The sequence below is a fragment of the Rhipicephalus microplus genome, chromosome 1 (assembly GCF_043290135.1).
Source record: "Rhipicephalus microplus isolate Deutch F79 chromosome 1, USDA_Rmic, whole genome shotgun sequence".
In the NCBI taxonomy this organism is placed as follows: domain Eukaryota; kingdom Metazoa; phylum Arthropoda; class Arachnida; order Ixodida; family Ixodidae; genus Rhipicephalus; species Rhipicephalus microplus.
In genome coordinates this window covers 219,263,493-219,284,511 of record NC_134700.1, presented here as the reverse complement: position 1 = coordinate 219,284,511, position 21,019 = coordinate 219,263,493, and the positions used below count along the sequence as shown (strand labels likewise).

Here is a 21,019-nt window from a genome sequence, read left to right as displayed (position 1 = left end):
GAGGAGATTAGACACTTCAATGCTTGGTCTTAGACCAGGGGCTGCTATTTTTGTAAATGAGCACCTAACTCAAGCTAACAAGGCGCTGCTTTCAGCCGCCATCCAAAGGAAAAAGGAAAAACAATGGAAGTTTGTCTGGACTTCTGGTGGTAGAGTGCTTGCCCGTAAGGATGAATCTTCTGCTGTGGTTAATGTGACCTGTCAAGATGACATAGAAAAAATGTGCTGAGTTTTGTTGAGTGTATCCTGCGTGTACCAATGCTGTTTTTCGTTGTTCACTATGAGTGTTTTCAGTGAAACTCATAAGTATTACAATGTTCTTGATTTAAAATCGTGTTATCCACAAAATAAAAATTTCCTTTCTGCTTTACATGTGAATGCCAGGAGTATTAGAAGTAAAATGGACGACATAAGCATTTTTCTAGACACCGCGGCAATAAACTTTGATATGCTCATGTTCACTGAAACGTGGTTAACCGATGATAATAATGTCCCAAGTTTTTCCTGGATATCGATCTGAGCATCTTTGTCGCGCGGACAGAAAAGGAGGCGGAGTTGCAATTTATTTAAAAGAAAAATATACCCATGAAAAACTAGAACTGTCGGTAATCACAACAGATTTTGAATGTTTGGCTATAAAGGTTGATAAACTTGTAGCGATTGTCATTTATAGGCCGCCTCAAGGGCACAAAACACGTTTTTTAGAGTTTATAGACTCACTCCTATCTTCCCCATTACTTCACAACACTTCTTATGTTATCATGGGGGACATTAATATCAATCTTGCTGCAAACGATACGCCCGCCGTACATTTTGAGACACTGCTTTCTGCGTTTGGTTGTGTAAATCATGTATGTTCCCCTACCAGAGTGACCAGGGACAGTGCAACATTACTCGATATATGCGTTACAAATTCGAACCCAGCGGAGATCATAAGCGGTATCGTGTCAAGTGATCTTAGCGACCATTTGCCAGTTTTCTGTTACATACCCTTGTTATTGAAACACCAAAAGCAACAGAAGGAAACATTCGTCCGACGCAACATAAATAGTGAAAGTAAGAACTTATTCTTTCAGCTCGTCAAAGCAGTAGATTGGAATGATATATATAAGATAAAAGATGCTGATGAGGCCTATAATGGTTTTTTGAATGCATTACGTCACTGTTACAACACGGCATTTCCTAGGAAAGAAGTCTCTTTTCGAAAGAGAAAAACTTGCCGGAAACCTTGGATAGACTGCTCGCTTTATAAACGTATTCAAATAAAAAATGGCCTTTTTAAAAATTTTTTAAGCCTACGAGAACCCGAAGCATTTGCCGAGTACAAAAAATACCGCAACGCACTTACATCAGACTTAAAAAAGGCTAAACGAGAATATTATCAGAAAAAATTTCAGAACATATGTGATAACCCAAGAAGGGTCTGGGAAACAGTGGATGCCCTTACTGGGAGAAAGAAAGCAAGACATGACGTCACAGAAATGCAAGAGGAAAACGGGGTGCTGCGTGGAGAGAACCTAGCCAATGCTATAAATCGTCATTTCGTCAATGCGGGCGCGTATAGTGGTTTTTCTGAAAGAGAAGATGACTCGTGTTTCGAAGAAACAACAGCTATGCAGAATTCAATCTTTATGCTTCCTACTGACAGTGCTGAGATAGCTAACCTAATAAAAAAACTTAAGAGCAATGTGACGCCAGGGATAGACGAAATCACCGCAGCTGAACTAAAGTTGATATGTCCGCTAATATCCGAGGCGCTTGCTTACATAGTAAATCTTGTACTGAAAACAGGCGTGTTTCCGGCACAGTTAAAAGTTGCAAGGGTAACCCCAATTTACAAAGGAGGTGGCATTAATAATATGTCAAATTATAGACCCGTTTCAGTACTCTCGACATTATCAAAGGTTTTTGAAGGCGTTATTCACGACAGGTTGTTATCCTTTTTCAATAAGTATGGCATCATCACAACATGTCAGTATGGTTTTCAGAAAAACAAGTCTACTGAACAAGCGTTAACGATTATTAAAGATCAAATAATTACAAATATGGAAAATAAGAAATTTACGCTTGGTTTATTTTTGGACTTAAAAAAAGCCTTTGACTCAATACATTATGATATATTGTTACGGAAACTATCACGGTACGGCATACGTGGGGTCACCCTTAAGCTATTACAAAACTATTTGCATAACCGGTACCAACTAGTACAAATGAAGACAGCCACATCAAGTCGGCTTCAGTTGACCCAAGGAGTTCCGCAGGGTTCTATACTGGGTCCTTTGCTCTTTTTGCTTTATGTTAACGATATTGTATGTATACCCGCCTCACCACAGCTTATTATGTATGCAGACGACACAAATGTATTCTTCACATCAGATCACTTAGAAATACTAGAAAAAAATGTAAATGAATATATGACGTCACTCTCAAACTGGCTTAAACAAAACAAGCTACAGTTAAATGCCAAGAAGACGACATATATTATATTTCGCCCAATAAATAAACATGTTAAATATGACATAAAGATAAGCTTTGACGGGAACATCATAAAACGAGAAAAACATCAAAAATTTCTTGGGGTATGGTTCAGTGAAGACTTAACGTGGAATGTCCACGTTAATCATTTAGTTAGGCAACTTGCGGGAACGGTAAGATGCCTGTACAGAATTGGTTCCCTCATTCCTCAGTGGCTGAAGAAAAATTTGTACAATGCCCTATTCTATTCGAGACTCTGTTACGGCGTACTAGTATGGGGTACCACAACAGCGAAAAATTATAACAAACTTATAATGCTACAAAAGAAAATACTTCGCTGTTATGAAAATTACCAGGGTAGAATAGACCGTTTGAGCACTTCAGTGCTCTTTGATAAACATGAAATCTTAAAGGCAAACCAAATATATTATTTTAAACTGCTTCAAGAGGTACACAAAAATAAGTGGTATAAACAAAAAGAAAATGACCAACGTTATCCTGCAAGAAGAAACTTACAGCGTTTACCGAGAACCAGGACAAATTACGGAAAGCAAACACTGCATTACCAATCAACGCGAATAGTAAATGAATTCCAAAATGGCTTGCAGTTTGACGTCAGCCTAGGGACATTTAAAAAACAAGTTAAACAAATTTTGATCAAAAGAGAAATAACTTATCATCACTAATCTATATTGTGTAAAAAGAGTAGGTAGAATGTTAATGTTAAGAAAGTAAGTAGTTCATTATGGTATACGATGCATCCATTTTATGTTCCTGCATCTGTATTATGCTAAGTGTATTATATGTTGCTTGTATTTCTTTTGTTAACGCTCATGTGGTTCATGACATGTTAGTTTTTGTTGCTTGTTTGTATCTGCAAAAAAAAAAAAAAAAAAAAAAGGAAAAAGGGAAAAAAGAAAAAAAAAAAAAGTGCATCTGTGACGAACTACAGGTGCAGAGGCCTTTGTCAGGCGTATGAAACGCCTTTTGCTTCTGTATCCTTTTTCTTGCCTTTCAAGAAATAAAATAAATTACTACTACTACTACTACTACTACTACTACTACTAAAATAGCGTCGTCTCTGTGGTATTAAAGAATCAACGAATTAAAGGGAAGTCTAGCTGAAGTACGAGACCCACATTTTATCTATAAAACTTTCGCGTACATAGCCTTCCAGCCGTAGGAGAAAAGAGGCCGAGGGAGAGTGACGTGTACTGTCTGTCGGGAGGCAGCCAAGGATAGCGCGTGCGAATAGCGTGAGCGGGCGACAGTACGAGGGGGCGACACCACTTCCACATCGGCGTAGTATGCAATGAGAAAAAAAAAGAAGGGAGGCATTGCAACAACGTGTTTCACTGCCGACTGCATTAGGGAGGCTCCGACAACGTCCGGACAGACGAGCGAATGGATAATGGACGCGTACTGCGCGAACACGCGTCGGGAAGTGGAAGAGACGTGTGGCGCTCTGGGCGGATAGAAAGAGCGCAATCGAGCCCGACGCCCTTTCCGTTCGACGTCTCGGTTGACGGAGGCTTAAAGCTGTCCGTGTAAATACGCGCAGCTTCTTCAAGGCAAGCAGCCGAAGTTTCTTTCGGGACCAGTCGTGGCTATACAGAAAAGGCGCCTGTGCGCTGCGTGTTGAATGTGACGCAAATCTCACAGTGGCTTGTGCCGCCAAGCGACCGTGCATATGCTCACTACTGCGACCTCTTTCGCCCATCTGGTTTCACTCTGTAGTCTAAGACGATGAAATATTTTCATGTTGAGATCAAAGTCGGTGGCACGGAGGCTTTGTTGAATCGATTTAGGTTTTGTACAGCACTTAAGTTAACGACCCCACTTCTTTGAACTGAATCGGACAGAGAGCTTTAGCTTTGTTGAACGTTTGCTTAATACAAAGCGGAAGAAGCTGAGAGACAACTGAAAAGGGTGTATGCTTGTCCCAGCACTAGAATATTGGATGCTTTGGCTTATAGTTAACCTAAGGCTGAGAGAGAGAGAAACAGAGAGAGAGAGAGAGAGAGAGAGAGAGGTTTGGATGAAGATCTGGAGAACCCAAGACTGAGGCGATCACTATGGCTAGTGCACACTCAGCGCAGTGGCGTCCATAGGTGGAACTGCATGATGAAGAAGTGTTGCTCTCTATTGAACGCTTGAGCGTTAAGGAGTTGTGAATGCGCATTCACAGTACACCACGCATATACCATGCGTCTGCAGCTCGCAATAGAGTACATGGTTCAAAGGCGGACGGCTGACTGTCTTTAAGATGGATCTGGAAACAGTTGTTCAGTACAAATATTTTAGAAATACACAACTTACAGTGGTTATAAAATTGGGTCCGACAAAAAGTGAAGTTGCTTTTCGACATATACGTAGGAATTGACATTTAGTTTTATTGGCTAATAACTTCTACAGTGTGAAAAATACGCGCTTTTAGGTAAAAATGACGTAACAGTGGGTGGAAAACAGTCAAAGTATCCAATAATATCGGCTGCCTTGCACTTTGTAATGAGTAAGCAGCTTCAAAACATGGCTACGAAAATGGGATAATAAAGTAAGGCTAAGAATAAGACACACAGAGTACAGACTAATACCTATTGTGTCGTGGGGTTTCACTCCTGTGAAAGAAATGTGGTCAACCAGTCACTGTTCTTCACTTGCTAACCCAATGCAGTGGATCCTCTTAACTGAGTGGCGCGAAAAATTGAAGTACAAAAGGAACTCAGTTAAGATGAATCACCAACTCGCCCAGCAGTCCGTGCTTCGTAGTGAATTAGAGCCCATAAAAATTGCACTTCTTATTGTCTACCGAGAACGAATACCACTCCATCCATCTATGTTCATATGCAGGGGACCTATTTTTGAATGAAAGTCAATATTCGCGTTTTCGAAAGATGTCCACAGCTTTTGAGCCATATATCCAGGCTATCCTTAGCACGTCCTCTGAAAGGAGATTGTTGCTGCGGACTTTACCGAGAGCACCCACCTCCCTGCTTTTGGCCTCTAAGGTAGCATTCGTTCCCCCCCCCCCCCCCCCACACACACATATCGCACTTGTAAGTATCATAGTCACTTGTGATTCATTATACAGTGCTAGATTGCACCGCGTATCACTGTCCTAGTTTTGTAGTATATACACAGCTTTTACGTTTTTATGTACCGCGTGATTTTTAGGTGTCTACACAATCATAATACACCGCCACTGCGACCATCGATCACCGCTGACACCTCATAAAAAGTCATGGCGCTTTTTGGCACCTAAAGGCCGTTGCATGCACCGCAAAATTCTACTAATCATGAGCTTTATAACACCAACTCATCACGCAGCTCGTATTTTTCGACGCCTCGCGAAATGCTACGATTGTGCCACGCACTATTATATGTGTTAAGAAGACTATTTCTATACATCACAATCTTGTTTGTTTACGGTGTGGTTTCAAACACTGGCATGTATAGCTTTGTGGTAGAGTGTCCGCTAGCCGCGCAGAATGCCTGAATTCAATTCACACTTGGTCCAAAGATTTCTTATTATTTATTTATTTGCATCTATCTCTAACTCTTGCTCACGGAGAACGCTGATTTTTCTCTCGAAATCAAGGGTGTGGACCGCAATGCCAGAATTCCTGCGAAAAGAGCTCTTTAACGCTATGACGTAAAAAAACGAAGGAAAACGAAAGACAGAAAGAAGGAAAGTAAACCAGAAACGGATGCGATAGGCTACTGTATGCTAAACAGGAATGGCAAAAAGGAATAGAAAGCGGGGAGGGTGAAAAATCTTTCACAAAGCCTGATCATAGCCTACAAACAATTAATTCAATGAAGACAAACATTTTGGGAGTCCTATAACAGATGCGCCCTAAATTATCTCGAATCGTGGTCCGCACAGTTAAAATCTCGCTGCTCTCGCACCATCTGTTAGTTTGATTTTTTGCGCAGAATAGGGAGGCGCACTCGAGGCAGTACTTTGACGATATGGTGAAGAATTCTGTGAGGACCACTGCTTCAAGGACGTTGCATGTTTGTATCAGTGTTCGTATTAAAAGAGGCAGTTACGATACTTTGGTGATGACGCATCTTCCAAAATAATTTACTCTGGCAGAAATGGGCTGTTAATCAAGGTGCGGACGCTGCCCTCGCTTGAGCATATATATATATATATATATATATATATATATATATATATATATATATATAGTCCAGTAGATCCTCCGTGAGTGGTCACAACGTGGTTTATTTCAACGTTTCGGCCTAGAGTCTGGCCTTCAATATATATTTGAATGACACGCGTCTGGAGCACAGGCGCAATTTCCTTCAAGGGCTTGAGTACCACCTCTATTTTCGGACTTGAGCACATTTTTTCTTTTGCTCACTGTGCAGTTAGTTGAAAAGCTGGTTATGATCAAGAGTTTCATTGATAGTGGCATCAGCGTAAGCGATAAAACAGATATAACGAGACGTGCGCATAAAACCCCATTTCGAGACTGTAAGATCTCCCAGGAATGGATATATTTTTATAGTTGTCGAGTGAGTGGGTGAGTGAGTGAGCGAGTGAGAAAGTGCATGAGTTTGTGAGGAAGTGTGAGAGTGAATAGGGCGGTGAAGTAGGGATTAAATAAAACTTTCATGCACGTCTTGCGCCGCACCTAGCTATAGCACCGTAGCTTTGAAATGGCAAATGCGCCACGTCGAAACGCCTTTCGCAATTCCCTGGTTCCATGAATCGTTCAGCGCCCTGCACCGGGCTCTCCCGAACTCGTCGATTAAGTCAGACCGTCGCTTCTGAGAATCCAGCAGACAACGCTTACTACAGCAGCGAAGGAGAAAGTGAAAAGCACTGGAGAGACTCCACGCGTTTCCGATATATATTCATGAGCTTATGACCCGCAGGTACTGATTCTAAGGGAGCAAATCGCCGCTGCATACGTCGTGAAATTCAATTTTTCGGCGTCAGCTGATGCGATTCAGCCAAGGGCGCTTTCTTTCTCTTTCACCTGTCCATATTTCCCCGGGTAGCCGACTAGCAGTGTCAATAAATAGTAGTAATAAATTAAGGCTTTATACGCAATGTTTTGAATTGCGGAGCGAGCCGAGTAGACGCAGGGTTCGTTAGGAGTTAATCAGCCCCGCTGCAATCTTCTAAGTTCCAGTGATCCTTTAAGAGGCTCGGGCTTTTGCTCTGTTTTATCCTGCTTTGCGAGCTATGCTGAAACTGCGTGGATGAGTTGTACGCCGCCGGTAATCAAATACATAGTATAAGATGAACCTAAAGCTTGTTTGATTGTCGCGCCGTTGGATAGACTGACCAAATCGCAGTCCCTACTGTGCCCTTGATGACCGCAAGTTGGATGAGCGTTTTGGTTGTATTTTTTTTCGGGGGGGGGGGGGGGGGTCTATGAGTTCTACAAACTGGTGTTAACCTCTCAATGATTAATGAAGTAAAAGAGAGCGTGCTCTATGAGACCAAGTTTGGTTGGCTCAACCTAATCGGACTTAATCTAGTGCTCCCAAACGATGACCTCTGGAAGGAGCGGACTTCACCATATGTAGAGAGACGCCCGTAAGCAACGCACGGCAGAGCTACTTATCTTAATCACTTGTTTTAGGCTACCGTCATATGGCGGAGGGGTTGGTGCTCTTTTGTTTTATTGATATCTTATTGAAGGCGTCCCTAAGAGATTGCGCTAGCATGCGTACTGCTTTAATCGCCTTGTTAGGTTATGGTAGCCAGACTTAGTGAGGAGATGAAAAACAAACAAACAAATAGAAGCCACGAACTGAGCTGAAAAGAATATATTAGCCAAGAATATATATTAGTCAAGAATATATTATACAATGGACACTAAGGAGAGTATTTAACTGTAACACTGAATAACCAAGTGTCTTTGACGTCTTCTGATCCTGGGCCTCTTTGCTTTGTCCTGTCTCAATGTTTTTTTTGCGGGTGTGAACAAAGGGAGTGGTTTGCTGCGAAATTACTTTGAGCACGAATAACTATTCGTTTCATGCTTACTTCGATAAGATGGGAGTACTACTCAGGCACTCAAGTGATCTTCCAACCAATTGTCATTAGAGAATGAGACGTTCCCGTATTTCATTGACAAAACACGGAGGTGAAAATGTAACATATTGTCGTGAACTGGGCAGTTGAAGGTGAATTCTTAATTTTCTCTCTTACTCGCGGTATTAGAGTCCCCCATACGGGCACTTTTCTTCGTGTGTGAATATACAGTGAGGTAGACTGAACTCAAGTCAGGTATCGTAAAAGCCTCCCTCCACTACGATGATCTAGTGGTTAAGGTGCTCGACCGCCGACGCGAAGATTGCGGGATGTAGTCCCGGCCAAGTTTTCGATAGAGGCGATGATGCTGGAAATCCGTGTGCTTAGAACTAGGTGCGTGTTAAATAATGCCGGGTGGTCGACATTTTCAAGGCTTTCCACTCCGGCGTCCCCCATAATTAAATTAGGTTCTGAAACGCTAATTCCCGACAATCATTATTACTTTAACAGCTTCTAACGAGCTGCTCTCGAGAGTGACTAAAAGCGAGATGCCGAAGTGAGTGCCGTAGGGCTAAGAGACTTTCAAGCTATTTCAATACATTCTCACATTTACTGATAAATAATTCTTGTCTACCTGCGCACGGTCGAAGGTAGCTTACTGCCAGAGAAAGCTTCGAGAACTGATCACCAACATTCACCAACGTCTGCCTTTGTAAATTGGACCCACACCTTCAGCTCCGTTTTCCATTAGGAATAACCGGAGCTGAGGAGACACTTTTGTGCCGCCTGTGGATTGGGGTGGCCTTAACGAATGCTTATTCGTTTCGAATCGGAATGGCGAGCAGCCCGACATGCGACAACTGTGGCTGCGTGGAGACATTCTCCCATCTTCTCTGCGAGTCTCCGCGCCAAGAAAAGAACTGTCGAAATTTTTTGATAAACTAGACAATCGACAATTGTCGGAAAAAAGGGTTTTAGGACACTGGCCGAGACCGTCCTCGGCACGCAAGGCATTGAGAGCGTTGTTGCGCTTCTTGCGGGCAAATGGTCTTAGAGACAGACTATAAGCACCACCGTGGGTCGTACTGTCGTCTTTCTCCTTTTTTTTCTCTCCTTCAACGTCTCGTTTCCCTCATATTTTATTCCCCTTACCCCCTTCCCCAGCACAAGGTAGCCAGCTGGTCTGAGAACTGGCTAACCTCCCTGTCCTTCCGCCTTCAATCCTCTTCGTCCTTCGAGAACTGACGAGAACGCTGTTGCGAATGAGCACAAGTGATAGTCGTCGTATTAGTGATCCCCGGTAGCTCTGTCGTACTCGGATTTCGTATTCGAACGGAAATTCAGTGAACTTGAAGGAACGCGGCATCTATTCTCCTCTTTGTTTCAGCGCCGTGTCGGACGGCATCCCGGTGGACTCGCAGCAGCTGGTGAACCTGGTGTGCTGCACACAGATGCTCCTGCGAGAGCTGACCAAGTGCCGGGCGCTGCTCGTCGCCCACAAGATGGACATGCGAGACTTCTCCGGTGAGATATATCTATGCTCTATGCATTCTCTTGCACGCGCACGCGCTACACAGGTTCGCACGTATATGTTATGTACACTTCGTAAGCTAGAGTTAACGCTAAGTTAGATTCCTAGACGCACGATGTCTAATTTATCTGAACTATCTGTTAACTTGGAAGAAAATGAGTAGTAGTATGTTTTAACCACAGTGTTGGGCCTTCTGTGAAGTGATATTCACAGCAAGAGTAATTCGCTTATCGTGATGGGACACAAGTTAGATAAATTTCGGGCAAACGCAGTTTTGCGAGCAGAATATTTCAGAAAATGAACAGGCTCGCATCTCGAGCATTCAAGCTGTTGTTATCCGGCGTTTTTTCCAATATGGTAAGCTGTCAGGAGGGTAAACGCTGGTACTATATGCCTTATGCCCGGCTTGTCGATGGGGTTCAGCTTGGACAAACTGGGGGCATATGCTCACGTTCTTATTGCTAAAGCCGACGCGTTCCGATAACAAATGCAATGCACAACTTCAAAAAGGAAAGTCGCTTTGACCCTTATGCATTCGAGTAAGACAAACCGAAGGCAAATGCCATCTTCGTTTTCTTCTCAGTCGATACATTAAATGATCCTGCCCCTCTCACGTGCGAAAATTCTCTGTTCCTAACGTAGGGCCGCATGGCTTCCGGGATTGGAGGCACTGCAAGATTTCTGCACCTGGTTTTTGCACTGCCTCCGTGATCGGCTCCCCTTTGACCAAGTGACGATGTAATGTGCTGTCGTCATCGTGTGACGTCAGGTTATGTGACGTCATGGTCCGTCCGTCCATTCGTTCTTGCTTCCGTCCGTCCATGCGTCCGTCTGTGTGACCGTCCATGCGTCCATCCGCCCGTCCGTGCGTGCGTCTGTTCGTGCGTTCGTCCCTGCGTTCATCCATGCATCCGCCCCTGCGTCCGTTCATGCGCCCATCCATGCATCTGTCTCTGTGTCCGTTCGTCCATCTATTCAACACTCCAAGTACCACCATCTCGCATCTTTTCATCATATATTCCCCATATAGAAGCACCACCATCCAGCGTACATTCCAAGGACTAAACGAGAGGTGGCACACGCACACTTTCTTACGGCTTGCGCTTCGGGTCTACTTCCGACCTTTAACCTCCTCGAGTTCATGGTATATACTAGTTCACTGTATTCATGGCACTGCGGCCCAATCCTCGCTAAACCTTTCTAAAACTAAGGAGGTTACACCCAGCGAGTATAACGTAGCAACCCTTTCTTGTCAGATTGTGCTCAATGTACATGCCAATGGCTGCTAATGGGGATCGCAGCCTGCGCGTTAACTAAAAGCCGAATGCTCCTTTCTCTCATTCCCAATTAGCAGCCATTGGCATGTACATTGACCGCTATTTTTTATTGTTCAACAACGCACAGAAGAAATCTCTCATTGGCTCCACCTTGGAGGTCAAAATGTTATACTTGTTACATACTACAACGACTACGAGGGACGTATGGGTGCCGCTATAAGAAGCTTCGCGCCTAAAACCTGTTGAGGCTGCTGGAAGCTCAGGTAGATTTTATAGGTTATCAGCACACGAGACGCTGAAGCGGAGCAAGTGACAGGTATGTATCTCTGAATAAGCTGGCAGGCGGCGCCACCAGTACCTAAAGGCCAGTGAGCTGATTGAATAATATGTGGGGTTTAACGTCCCAACGCCACCATATGATTATGAGAGACGCCGAAGTGGAGGGCTCCGGAAATTTAGACCACCTGGAGATCTTTAACGTGTACCCAAATCTGGGCACACGGGCCTACAGCGCTTTCGCCTCCGGCCAGTGATTTGTTGACTGCATAATGATGCGGTTTGAACCCTGCGGTTAATGACGTGGAACAGCGCCAAATTTGAGCAGCGTTCTAATTTTGCTCGAAGTTCGCTCGATAATTTCTTGTTTCGGAAGGTCGTAAATGAGCTGTGATGTACCTGAAAACAAAACAAAAAAACAACCTAAGAAGTTACTCATCTAGAAGTGCGCTGCGTAGTTTAATTTATCCTATTTATTCGGCAAGAACACTGTATAAAAGAAAGCACGCTATAATAGTGCTCATGAATGTAATTTATGTCATCCAACTTTGTTGCTTCTTACGTAAATTTTCGTAAAATGTCCTATGTAAATTTTCTTTTTTAACGAGTTAAACATATAACCTATTTCTTATCAGTGTTTTCCATTGTACCTCTTCAGAACTTGTATTTTTCGTATGCTCAATGTTTCAAGCTTTTTTTTATAATTTGTAGTCTTTTGTTAGCCATTTAGCAACACGCGTATTGTTGTATAATTGACTGTGCACTGTTTGAATGTGTTTTTGTGCGTGCTTTGCTCATTTCTATGTAAACCTGAAACTCTAATATAATATGCTGTTTCCCATTATTTAATGATTTTCTGAAGTTTGAAAATTAACATCCAATTGTTTTCATATCTGTGCTCTGTGGTTTCTGCGATTCCAAATACAAAGAGGTAGGAGCCCCGTCAAGCTGCTAGCTAACATAGCAGCCTTTTGCTTCCATTCTTGCGTTTAATTTCGCAGTTCTCTAAAGAAAATGCTCAATAAAACTAAAACTGAAGCTGGGTTATAAGGCTCTCGAAATCATGTTCGAATTGTTGGGAACCATAAGACTATACCGTCGTGCACCGCATGTGTTGAGATGTGTGATTGCGATGTGCTTTCCTCTGTAATTTATCCTGATTTTCTCAGCCCATCGCCCCGCCACGGTGGTCTAGTGGCTAAGGGACTGGGCAGCTGACCGGCAGGTCGCGGGATCAAGTCCAGACTGCGGCGGCTGCATTTCCGATGGATGCGGAAATGCTGTAGGCCCGTGTGCTCAGATTTGGGTGCACGTTAAAGAACCGCAGGTGGAAGAAATTTTCGGAGCCCTCCACTACGGCGTCTCTCACAATCATATGGTGTTTTTTGGACGTTAAACCCCACATATCAATCAATTTTCTCAGCCCATCATGTGGGCTGGATTTCTGTCCATTTCAGGCGACGAATTTCAGCCTCTTGTCTTTGTATGTTTATAGTGTGTTCGTGTATGTTCTCTTTATTCATGATAATAATGTTGTAATGAGAATTCGTACGCTATTACTGTAAAAATCTGCACGAATTCTCAAGCTGGTGACAACAATATTATTTCAAAAATTATCAAAAGCTACTTCTGAAAAGTATACACTTTCATACATCACATTTAGAGCACTTTCTGAGAAACCTGTTTTGGAGATCCTGGACGACGATTCGTCCGAGTCTAAAGCTCCGCCTTTCCAGCCAACAGGAAATGAGATTCGAAATGGGCGCGCGTTGCAGAACTACAGAAAGAAAAAGAAAGGACAAAAGTTCGAAAACGCTTTTAATAAAGCAACACTGGCAATTTTACTTCCTCGATAGTGCAGCAACCAAGCCAGCCCCACTCGGCCGCTGGCTCTCAATGATGGGACGGCGTTCAACGTTCGCAATGCCAGTGCCATGCTTGCTCGCATTTCTTACGAATTCTTATATCTTTCTATATGAGCTGCCTGACGTACCGTTAGGAGCGTACGTTGTGCCACCGACTGTGCGCATGAAGTGTCCCTGATCGAAAGAACGCACCCCCGAAATAGGGTTCCCCGGAAGCGGATATACGTAATCGCTGCTTTTCTCGTTGCACCGCAAATAATCAAAAGAAGACGCAGAAAGGAATGTTAGAAATAAGCTGTTTTAGATTATGTGGCTTGTAGAAGGACGTGTACTTGCATCCGGAGAGACGCAACGTGTGAGCTCCACGCCCTTTCCCCCCGCGTAGTTTTGAGGGCCCTATAGCCATATTGAGATACCAACTTATGAAAAAAAAACACACAAACGCAACAGAATAAGCAAACAAACAAACAAAAACACTGAGTAGTCTCTTGGATACGGGACGAATGTTTCTGGACTTAAGGTTCCTCCCTTCGTGCCCGAAGAATCGTTGAACAACACATTACCTACCACGTCCTCCCCGTAGAGATATAAGAAAAACGCTTCCGGGATTTGGCAAAAGCACTTCCGCTCTTTACGGCTGCATACAAGAAAAATAGCAATGCGCGTTTCTTTTCCTTTTCTTTAAGAGATGAGGGAAAAGCCTATAAGAGGGGAGCCCTGTAATATATGTACAAAAGGAAGAATGAATCATAAAGAAGCGGCACGCCCCTTTTACCCTGCACATTTTGCAAACGGCTAGGCTTTTCTTTTTTTTCTTTTTTCGTCTTTCGAACATATTTCGGGGCCACACTCGGTCCATTTATTTTGTACGCCAAAGATGAAAATCGATTTTCGTATTTTGCTTTACAATTCTGACGACTCAAATTTTGCGTTCATAGAAAGTCCCTCAATGTTCTTTTCTGAACCTTATGTCATAGATCAGTACTGATTGTGATCTTTACCTATTCAAAGCGAAACACGTGTTTAAAAAATGCTACGTGGAGTAAAAGGGGCGTTTTCGCGAGGCTCAATCAGTGCAGAAAAAAAAATTGCCCGCAGCTTCCCTCGGGGGAACACTGAGGAGGATGCGGAGCATATAATTGGTTAACGGGGTGTTAAAGTGCGACTTACTTGGGTCGATGGCTAAATTGGTTAACGTGGTTGTGAAATGAGGTGTTAAATTGCGACTTAATTGGGTCGATGGCTAAATTGGTTAACGTGGTTGTAGGAGGGGGTGTTAAATGAGTGAACACGTACACACGTATGCGAAAGGACGGCGCTGGTCGAAGGGACGTCGATCATTGTGTTTGTGGATTCGTTGGAATTCATTTCACCGCGACCTTGGACGTCGACGCGCCGTACAAACCAACCGACGAGCGGCAACTGAGCGAGCGAGCGCCGACCTTGAGTATATATACAGCGCGACGGCGCATGCACTGTCAGCTGTTGAATGTTCTCGAAGGAGAAGCGAGCGCGCGGCACAGATGGCGACGGCGCGACGGCGCATGCGCTGTCAGCTGTCGAATGTTCTCGAAGGAGAAGCGCGCGCGGCACAGATGGTGGGCGACGGCGCGACGGCGCATGCGCGCGCGTCAGCTGTCGAATGTTCGAGAAGCGGTGCGGACGGCGCGGATGGCGCGGACGGTGCACTACAAGGCGCGAGTATAAGATGCTTCCGCATCTAAAATTAAAGTCCATCTCTAAAAGCTAAATTTTCGAGGAGCCGTGGAGACAACAGGTTGTGCAAGATTGTTCGTCTGAGTTTTTTGCCGAATGCCACATTTGAGAAATCTGAGTGGTGCATATATATTGACCTCTTTTTTAAAAGAGAAGAGGGTCGCCTCCTTTCTGGGCTGTTGCACAGGAGTAGAAAAGTCGACGTCACAGCCTCAGCGGTGCATTTTTAGGAGGTCACACATGTTAACAACGGCCTGAAGAGGACTAATCGGCACCCAAGGGGGGTCTCTAGTGAAACGGTCTATAGGTTGTAGACTGGACGAGGAAAGAGATGCACTTCCATGGAGCTCGTTGCACTCCCTAAATGGAACAATAGCGTCACACTCTAATCCTTAGAGTGCCGCATCGCAACTCCTTAACACGAAGCGCCACGGTTTTCTCGCTTCTACCTTTCTTATCGTACAGAAATAAAGACTAGAACCCCACTTACATGGGCCATTTCACACAGGTGTTACGGCTAAAGAAATGTGAAACGAATGTACACTTTAGAATCCACGCGTCGTCACTGTGTCGTTTTTATATTCTCGATGAAAAACGGCTATATTCGGGTACAAACAACAGTTTCGCGGCAACGTCGGGGTGAGATAAAAGGGAGCTAAGCCGTTGCGCACGTCGAATACACACCCACGCTTTTCCTAGGAATGCTTACGGTAGGCTTCTAGGACAAAGCTTTCAGCTTGATAAGAAGGGAAAAAAAGCTGTCCCCATTCCCAGACTCTGCATTGCCGCACCACATGCACTTCGCTCGGGAACCAGCAGCGACGCCATCGACGATGCAATAAGCACACACCAATCGCAACAGAGGCAAAGATGGCTTTCTTTCGGCACTACAGCTGCGTGGGGAGTCTGGGGTCGTGGGGAGTCTGGAATCGTTTCCTAATGGTCTCGAGGCACGCGCGCCTGAGGCGGCCGTCTCTATAGGCTACTCCTTTTTTGCTCCAGGCTTCTCAATGTTGCAGCTGCTGCGTTATTCCGAGCGTCGCATGGCATCAGTAAAGGCGGCGGAGCGAGCTTGTGCGCTGCTTGAGCGTCCACCGCTTTCGCCAATACCTTGTCCGTGTATGTATTCCCCTCTCTGTGCGTGTTTGTGCCCGGTGCTCTACTTTAGGGAAAGGGCCACATCGAGGAAGCGTCCCCCCTTTCCCCATGCGCGTCCTTTTCCTCTTACTGCTAGACGTGACCCGAAGAGCGATACTAGAAAGCGTAAAAAGATACACAGGGAGCGGTTCCGCGAGGATGGTGGGCGAGAATGATAGGGGAAAAGATACCGAGCGCATTTTCTGAGTGGACCACACGAGCGTATACTACCACGACGAGCGCGAAGCCTGCGGCCGAGTTGTGCATCGCCGTGGCGGCTAATACAACCCCGCCAAGCGTCGACCGTGTTGTGTGTGCGTGTGGACCGCAGGGTATAGGGGTGGTGGAGGGGGTTAGTGCGATGCGGGTGGACCGGCTGGCCATGCATAACACATGAGCGAGGTGCCGACGCCGGGCCCACTCGCGACATGAGGCAGCCCTCGTGTGTGCTTGCGCGGCAGTGGTGGCGGCTCTCATCGTGATGCGACTGTGAGCTCACGCGCGTCCGCCTGTTTGTCCCTGCAACGTGCACGCATGTACAACAAAATAGCGCCACCTTTCCCGTCTTCCCACTGTGCACACTAGCACCCCCTTTTGCCGGATCGATGTAACACGGCAACCGGCAACGCCTGTTCACCTCTTGCTTCTTTCATTCCACGACGCGACTGACCGCGTCCCACATTCGTTAGCGCCAGTGCGCGTCCATGTGCGTGCGTGCGTGCGTGCCACAGAGTTCCTGGGAAAGCAAGCGGAAAGCAAGGGCTAAAGTGAAATTATGTCGCCCACGGTGGTGGCGGCAGCGCGGCAACAGAAAAGGCGCAAATGAGTTCCGGTCGCCGGATCGACCCGACGATGCGAACAAAAGGTGCCCCGTGTTCGCCGCGTCCCATTTCTTTTACTTTATCTGTTATTTGACCCACTGCGAAGTCGCTGTTAGAGACCGAGGCAATTTCGATTCTACTCCACAGCCGGGCACCGCCCTTTCCCTTTCGAATGCTCCTCACCTCGTCGACTGTTTCTCTGCTAGTTCCCCGCTGCGAAGGAAAGAGACGTAGGCTGTAAAAAACAGGAAATATATATCTTTATTACGTAAAAGGAGTAAATTTGAGGGTTTGCGCTCAAAGCGCGCATGGTGTAAATGATCTGTTAGGTTGACAGGATAATGTAAAGCAGGCTTCAAGATGCGATTACGGACGTGTCCCGGAAAGCGATCGCGCAACTCCACTGGTATATACTTGTCGTACACTAGATCGCTAAACGTATAAATAAGGCATCAATGGCTAAGGTGTTTTCATTCTCCTTTCAGAATCGGTTTGTGTTTGTTTTATCAGACGAAGAGTTACTACATTTACAGCGAAAAAAAAAGAGCAATAAGGGACTGTGAATAGAGGCGAGGAAAGGCATGAAGCAAACGGTTTGATTGAAATGCGATATCACAGAGTAGGAAGAAAAAAAGAAAGCTGCACGTTTATCGCCAGCTGCTGCCGTTCGATACGGGGGAAAGTTGAGAAGCGACGAGTTCGATGAATCAAACGAAACGGGTGCACAGCAAGTATCGCTTTCTTCAAAGTTTTGCACCGACTCGGAGCTCACGGTACTGAAAGAAGTGATTACTTTCACTGCGAAAAGAACTTTGAGAAATGTGGGTGAGAAAAAAGAGAAAGCTCGTTAACAAAAAAACATAGAATTATGCCAGCGTATGTAAGGCGCCTACGTGCTACTCTACACGGAAGAAGGGTATTAAGGACAAAGAGGCCCTAGGAAGAGGAGAGCAGGAAAAGAGAAGAAAAAGCAAAAAAAAAAGCAAGTATTAAAAACGTGATATGTGCGTGGTGATGGTGTAAGCTACGTTACAGTTTACTTATTATGTAAAAAATAACTTCGTACTAATAATACCTGCTGCTGACGGAACGTGTTAGCATGTTGGTATGTAGTAAATAATGTAAGATATAGTAAAGCTGCCCCCTTTTTTTTTTTACCTGAATGTGCGAGCTTCGGCCGCCCAGTTATAAACACAGCATAATGAAGCACAGCGGCAAGATTGAACGGGGCTACGTGCATGCACGCATTGTACAGTTCAGTGCAGCTCTCTTCTGCCACTCTGTTCCGAGAGCTGCACTCTATGGCACCAGAAACAGGCAGTTATCGAATCGGTGGTCGATTATCGCACATTAAACATTAAAAAAAAGAAGGGTGGTTGTCGGTTTACTGCTGACGTATATATATATATATATATATATATATATATAATCAGAAAACAATGCATAGAAAGTACAAGGGGTGTTATCTGACCTAATTGTAATGTAAATGTGCAGAAAGAAAAGTAGATGAAATGATAACTAGCCGTGGGCAGGAACCGAACTTCCGACCTTCAAATAACGCGTTCGATGCTCTATTAACTGAGCTGCCACGGCGGTTGTCCCCCCTCCCCTGTTCCACTTTAATAGGTATATATGTGAATTAAACTTAAACGTGGGACTGTCAGGCAGCGCCACCAGCAGCCGTGGCGGCGAGTGTGGAGCACTGTTTCTTAGCCTCTTTTGCGTCACGCAGCACGTGAACTTATTGAGAGCTGGTAGCTGACAAATAATCCCTCGTATACTACCTAAACGCGCCAAGTCTACCAGAATGAGACCCTCGTTAATGAATGAAGAAAGAAAGTGTATACTTAAGGGCTCCTTTTTTCTTGTTAGACACAATATTAAAAAAAATCTAACAGACAGCAATGCAAAAGAGGGAGGAAGGAAGCAACAAAAGGAAGAAGGCAGGGAGGCTAACTAGAAAGACATCCGGTTTGATACCCTACACTGGGGGATTATGGAAGGGGACAAGAAATATGAGAAAGAGGGAAGAGAAGGAAAGAAAGGAGAGACTGACAGTTATTTCACTGCAGCGTGTAGAAGTTCACCTCAAGTGAACTTCTACACGCTGCAGTGAAATTACTGTCAGTCTCTCCTTTCTTTCCGTATGGACGTGCTGAGTGGCGAACATGGCTAACTCCGACGTACGAGGGTAGGCCGTCTTCCTCGAACACAAACCTCAAGCAGCGTGAGGTGCCAAGTCTGGTGATGTGCGTGATTCGAGTGCCATCTGAAGCTGGCTCAATAATATTGGCAGGTCATTAGCTGGGATGGAAGATCCACATCATATATGACGCCTAGAGTGTCATTACAACATGTAGCGACCATTGGCCGCATTTTCACGTTGCCGATTTCTGTTATGTGCCGAAGACTTTGCAGTGCGCTACGGTGCTTAACGTCCACGCAAGAACATTCTTCTGTGCATTTATCTTCACGTCTTTGATCTCATTTGGCGCGGTTTGCTTGAGAAGCACAGAAAGAACTTGCCTGTTGAGGAGTCGCAAATTGGTCGCAGGGTATTCGGGTATGAACAGCATGGCGTGTGGCCAGCGCTGTGATGCAGTCTTAAAGGTGGAAACACTTGCCGACTACACCGTCCGCAGCAGTCTTCGTTTTGTAGTTCGGTTGATGACGACCTTTAAGTTATCGTCCGATCACTCGAAGCCATCCGAGTACAAATCGGTTGCCTCGCTGTCTGTGTCGCTCGACGCGTTGCCACGTTTGCTGGACGAAGCCCGACGTGACGGCTGCACGCCAGGAACATTCTCAGGTGTATCCTGAAGCCTCAGCGCAAAGGAAGAAGTGGTAGCTCCCAGGATTTGCAGGAAAGCAAAAAAAAAAACTGAGACAAGGGTACAAGCCTTCTGTGAAAGAATCACTTCGTTGTCGTCTCCACAATAATGCAAGGAAAGTATAGGAGAAATTATTAGACCTAATTGTAATGTAAATGTGAAGAAAAAAATTTGGATGGAGAGATAGCTTGCCGTGGGCAGGAACCAAACCTGTGACCTTCGTATGACGCATGTAGAAGTGGCATGGCAAGTTATCTTTTCATACACTTCACATTTACATTGCAATTAGGTCTAACAACTTCTATCCTTTCGTTGGATTATTCTCAGTTAGATCTTATTAATATTTTGTCTAACTAGAAAAAACGAGCTCTAAAATATGCACTTCCTACACATATAGTTCATCTTCGCATACGGCCTCGACCTTGGTCTTGGCAACAGGAAATATTCTTTTCACTATAATTTCACGTTTCGCCCATTATTAATATTTTTCTCAATATATGTATACATATATTGTATACAATATATGTGTACACATATTGTATACACCAGTATATATGTGTACACATATTGTATACACCAGTATACTGGTGGAGTTCGAAGTGTTATTTTTACTGTGTTGAAAGATAGTTAACGGGAAATTTGAAAGATATTAGGCTAATTGTTGTCGATAACAGTCATTTCTGAAGTGTCAATGCAGCAGCTCTTACGGAAGAGGGATTGATAAGACGCCTACCATGATAAGATAACGCGGTAAAAGCAAGGATCGTTCGCAATAATGTCCTCGTTTCCACGCCGACTTCCCGAGACGCCGTATAATATGTATATCTAGGTATAGAGTGCAAATTTTGGCTACAAATAATACGTTGCATTTGTAAGCTAACTAGAATGACAATATTTTGTTCTTAAAATATTTGCCTGAGCCAAAATGAAACATTTGTCAGTAAGACTATAGTAAACATGTCAAATATACTTCTGAAAGACGCCTGCGGATGCTCGCTCGATTACTTGAGTGCTTGGTGGACTTTTTTGGGGGACGTTCACGTTATACTGATGGTTTCAGGGGGTCAAAGCACGAAACGAGCCCTTGCAGAC

At 44.6% G+C, this 21,019-nt stretch overlaps 1 protein-coding gene across 1 annotated transcript in view; it reads left to right on the top strand.

The window, feature by feature from the left end:
• Positions 1-21,019, top strand: part of LOC119167000 (uncharacterized) — a 98,810-nt gene that overhangs the window by 43,448 nt on the left and 34,343 nt on the right. Inside the window, exon 3 of the mRNA XM_075868188.1 lies at positions 9,861-9,997. Within this exon, the coding sequence (XP_075724303.1) occupies positions 9,861-9,997 (137 nt within the window). The remainder of the gene's footprint in view (positions 1-9,860; positions 9,998-21,019) is intronic.